This window comes from Mesocricetus auratus, unplaced genomic scaffold, assembly GCF_017639785.1.
Source record: "Mesocricetus auratus isolate SY011 unplaced genomic scaffold, BCM_Maur_2.0 Super-Scaffold_100676, whole genome shotgun sequence".
Classification (NCBI taxonomy): Eukaryota; Metazoa; Chordata; class Mammalia; order Rodentia; family Cricetidae; genus Mesocricetus; species Mesocricetus auratus.
Genome location: NW_024429266.1, coordinates 131,700,893 through 131,705,811, shown reverse-complemented (window position 1 = coordinate 131,705,811; position 4,919 = coordinate 131,700,893). Strand labels below are relative to the sequence as shown.

General features: G+C 39.4%; 1 gene segment (V, D, J or C); it reads left to right on the top strand.

The window, feature by feature from the left end:
• The first annotated feature begins 717 nt into the window (after nt 1-717).
• LOC121136542 lies at nt 718-1,293 on the top strand. The segment is given in 2 exon segments: nt 718-848; nt 971-1,293. Coding segments are annotated over 2 exon segments (378 nt in total).
• Nucleotides 1,294-4,919: the final 3,626 nt, after the last annotated feature.

Here is a 4,919-nt window from a genome sequence, read left to right as displayed (position 1 = left end):
GGTATAAAAGCATGACTCATGTATGCATTTCTGAAAAAATTAAATGTCTTTTAAATCAATATTCAATTACTTTTATTTTCATTAACTTGTGTATTTGTCCCATCTTTCAGCTTAAAACCAATATGTAGTTGTTATCAGCTCTTACACCTCCCATGTAAGCATCTTTCTAACTTATACCCACAAAGCTGTAATACTCCAATACTCTTCCATTGACGATCATCAGGTTCTAACCACATTGCAAATGATACCTACCTGACCGAGTCTCAGAGAAACTCCTACCTTGAGGAACTTTATGCACAGAAATTCATCTTTCGTCTTAGGAGAATACTCTGAGTTCCTGCTGACTCACTCTTCCACTTTCCCTTTAAAAGAAGGAAAATTAGCCATCCAAAATACTGATAGGTATCAAGAAAACAAATGAGTCTATGACTCTGTTTGCACATCTGAGATTGTGCCATGTTGAATGATCACATCCTAGATACAACTGTACCAATAAAATAATGTGATAAAACAAGGAATATTAGAAATAACATGCATCTCTCAAGACTCAAGATTCATGTGCTCCCCTTTTCCCCAGAGAAACACACATTCTTTCTACAAAAACATGCTCATGACTGGTCTGTCCTGAGACTCGTGGGGACCCTGATTGCTTTTGAATTACTGAACTGAACCAGGTCTGCAGCTGTGCACAGCCCATGGGGATTTGCATGTGCTCAGAGCACAGCCCACTGCCCTGAGGACTTCTTCATAAGACTGTCCAGTCTGCTGTAGTCAGTTCTGAGAAGGTCACACTATGGAAATGGGGTTCCCCACTCAGCTCCTAGTGCTCCTTTTGCTCTGGTTCCCAGGTAAGGAAGCACAGCAATGGTCATTTGCTTAGCCCAATGTGATTAGTCCTAACTGAATTTATCAGGTAATTTGTTTTTCCACATGCTTACTCATTGGCTGTGTTTTGTGATTTTAATTTCAGGTGGCAGATGTGACATCCAAATGACACAAACTCCATCCTCCCTGTCTGCATCTTTGGGAGACACAATCAGCCTCACTTGCCAGGCCAGTCAGGGCATTAGCAATTATTTAAACTGGTACCAGCAGAAACCAGGGAACGCTCCTAAGCTCCTGATCTATGGTGCAAAAAGCTTGGGAGCTGGAGTCCCATCGAGGTTCAGTGGCAGTGGGTCTGGGTCACAGTATTCTCTCACAGTCAGCAGTATGCAGGCTGATGATGCTGGCATTTATTTCTGTCAGCAAGGTTATGATTACCCTCCCACAGTGATACATGCCATGTCATAAACCATCCACAGAAGCAGAAGTGTGAGGCTGTGCTGCCTCACCTGCATCTTCGGGTATCTGCATCATCTGAGAACTATTGTCAGGCACTGTGAGGCATTGAAGAACACTTTGGAGTGGTTAGTATAAGCAGCCAAGCAAGTTTCATGTGTCCCAATTGTTAGTCCTTTCAGCATCAACATCCCAAAAACCATTACAATCTCAATTTCAGTAAATGCATAGGTTATAATACTTGTTGGTCTGAGCTGTATATTCAGTTGAGATCATGTAACAAAACAGAAGACAGCACAATTTCAAGAAGCCAGGATTTGGGATCCATTCTGCAGGCATTAACTTGCTTAAATCGAGTTGGGTTAGGTGTTCAGGAAACTTGGCAATGTAAGTGAGGGATAGTCTGGTTGAGTAGAATTTAGACTTCATTTACCAAAGAACTTGTGGACTGGGTAAACACATGCTCCTGATACTTGGCCTTGTAGCATAACTTTGGGGTGCCAAGCCTCCCATCTCTCTGCAATAGCATGATGGTGATACTGTAGCCCTTACCTATATCCTTAAATCTGTCTACAGTTTTTGTTAGATATTGTACTATGCATTTTCCAACTCTCAGATCTAATGTGAGGGCTCATAAGAGTATTTCTGAGAAAAGATACGTAGTCCAGAAATCACCAGCAACAGTCATATAACTATCATTTTATTGGGAAGACAAAATAAGTTAGTGCTCTTTGTTCTGGAAGATTGTAAACATCAATACATTTGCATATTAAGAAAAAGATTATTTTTTAAATTCTATGTATATCATGACATTCCTCTTTTTATAATATGATTTAAAGAGGTTTCTAAATTTGTTCTTTTTTAATTTAAATTAGAAACAAGCTTGTTTCACATGTCAATCTCAGTTCCCTCCCTCCTCCCTTGCCCCACCCACCAGGTTCTCTAGTCCCCCACTGAATCCCCACTCCACTCCCCAAGTTGGGTGAGGTCCTCCATGGGGAATATCCAGAGTCGATAGAGCCTAGGCTCTTCCCAATAGTTCAGTCTGAGAGAACATCCCTCTTTGTGGGTTGGGCTCCCAAAGTCAATTTTTATGCCAGGGAAAAATACTGATCTACTACCCAAGGCCCAATAGATTTCCTAGGCCTCCTCAATGACACCTGCATTCAGGGAATATTAATCAGTCCCATGCTTTCCACACAACCATCAGTCTGGGGTCTAAGATATCCCTCTTGTTCAGTTCAGCTGTTTCTTTGGGTTAAGTCATCCCAGTCTTTACCCCTTTGCTCATTAGTCCTCTCTCTCTCTGTCACTGGATTCCAGTTCAGTGTTTAGCTGTGGGTGCCTGCCTCTGCTTCCATCAATCACTGGATGAAGGTTCTGTTTCCCAGACTCTTTGGCAGTGGGAATGTAGGCTGGCACTCCCCCATGTCTAAAATCCATATATGAGTGAGTCTATAACATGTTAGTTTTTTTTGACTTGGTTACCTCACTCAGGATGGTTTCTTCTAGTGTTGTTCATTTGCCTGCAAATTTCAAGATTTCAGTTTTTTCTGCTGAATAGTATGCCATTGTGTAAATGTACCACATTTTCTCTATCCATTCTTCAGTTTAGTGGAATCTAGGTTGCTTCCAGATTCTGGCTATTACAAATAATGTTCCTATGAACATAGTGGAACAGATGTTCTTGTATGAATAGCCATCTTTTGGGTATATGCCTAGGAGTGGAATTACTGGCTCTTGTGGTAGACTGATTCCTATTTTTCTGAGGAATCCCCATACTGATTTCCAAAGTGGCTGTAAAAGTTGGTACTCCCATCAGTAGTGGAGGAGTGTTCCCCTTTCTCCACATCCTCTCCTGCATAAACTGTCATTGGTGTTTTTGATTTTAGCCATTCTGACAGGAGTGAGATGGTAACTCCGTGTTGTTTTGATTTGCATTTCCCTAGTGCTAGGGATGTTGAGCACTTTCTCAAGAGTCTCTTAGCCATTTAAGACTCCTCTATTGAGAATTCTCTATTTAGTTCTGAACCCCAATTTTAATTGGACCCTCTGGTGTTTTGGAGACTTGTTTTTGAATTCTTTGTAAATTTTGGAGATCAGCCCTCTGTCAGATGGGGGTTAGTAAATATCTTTTCTCATTCTGTGGGCTGTCTTTTTCCCATGTTGACTGTGTACTTTGCCTTACAAAAGTTTTCAGTTTCAGGAGGTCCCATTTATTAATTGTTGATCTCACTGTCTGTGCTGTTGGAGTTATGTTCAGTAAGCGGTCTCCTATACCAATTCCTTCAAGGGTACCTCCCATTTTATCTTCTAAGATGTTCAGTGTGGCTGGATTTACATTGAGGTCTTTGATCCATTTGAACTTAAGTTTTGTACCTGACAATAGACAGGGATCTGTCTGCAGTCTTCTACATGTCACCATCCAATTATGTCTGCCCCATTTGTTGAAGATGGTTTCTTTTGGCAAGTGGTATCTATCCAGAAAATTTCCTATTTCCTTTAAATTTTCCAAATTTTGGAGTACAGATTTTCAAAGTATCATCAGTGTCCCTTGTTATGTCCTCCTTTTCTTTTCCGATTTTGTTAATATGCATGTTCACACTCTGCCATTTCATAAGTTTGGATAAAGGTTTGTCTATCATGTTGATTTTCTCATAGAACCAACTGTTTGTTATATTGATTCTTTGTATTGTTTTCCTAGTTTATACTTTATTGATTTCAGCCCTCAGTTTGATTATTTTCTGGCACCTATTCCTCCTGGGTGAGTTTGCTTCCTTTTCTTCTAGAGCTTTCAGTTGTGCTGGTAATTCTCTATTGCAACTATTCTCTAGTTTCTTCTTCCCTCTTAGTACTGCTTTCAAAGTGTCCCATAAGTTTGCTTATGTTTTGTCTTCATTCTCATTGAATTCTAAGAAGCATTTACTTTCTTTTTATTATTTCATCTATAATTCAGGAGTGGTTCAATTGCATATTATTCAATTTTCCTGAGTTTTTTAGGGTTTCTGCAATTTGTGTTGTTGTTGAATGGTGGTTTGATAAGATGCATGGAGCTATTCCAATTTTTTTGTACATGTTGAGGTTTGATATGTTCCCAAATATGTGGTCAATTGTTGAGAAGGTTCTATGTGGTGGTGAGAAGAGGTATGTTTTTTTTATTTGGATGGAATGTTCTATAGATATCTGTTAATCCCAATTGGGTAATAACATCTATTAATTTCTTTGCTTCTTTTTTAAGTTTCTGTCTGGTAGTCCTGTCTAGTGGTTGAAGTGGTCTGTTGAAGTCTTCTAACATAAGTGTGTGGGGTTTTATATATGATTTGAGTTTTAGTAATGTTTCTTTTATGAATGTGGATGCCTTTGTATTTGGCACTTAGATGTTCAGAATTGAAACTTCATCTTGGTAGATTTCTCCTCGGATGAGTACGAAATGACCTCCTTCTCTTTTGATTGATTTAATTTTAAACTCTAATTTGTTCGATAATAGAATAATGGTACCCCTGCTTGTTTCTTGGGACAATTTGATTGGAAAAATCATTTCCAAACCCTTAACTCTGAGTTAATTGCTGTCTTTGAGGCTGAGGTGTGTTTCTTGTATACAGCAGAAGGATGGGTTCTGTCTTTGAATTCATTCTGTT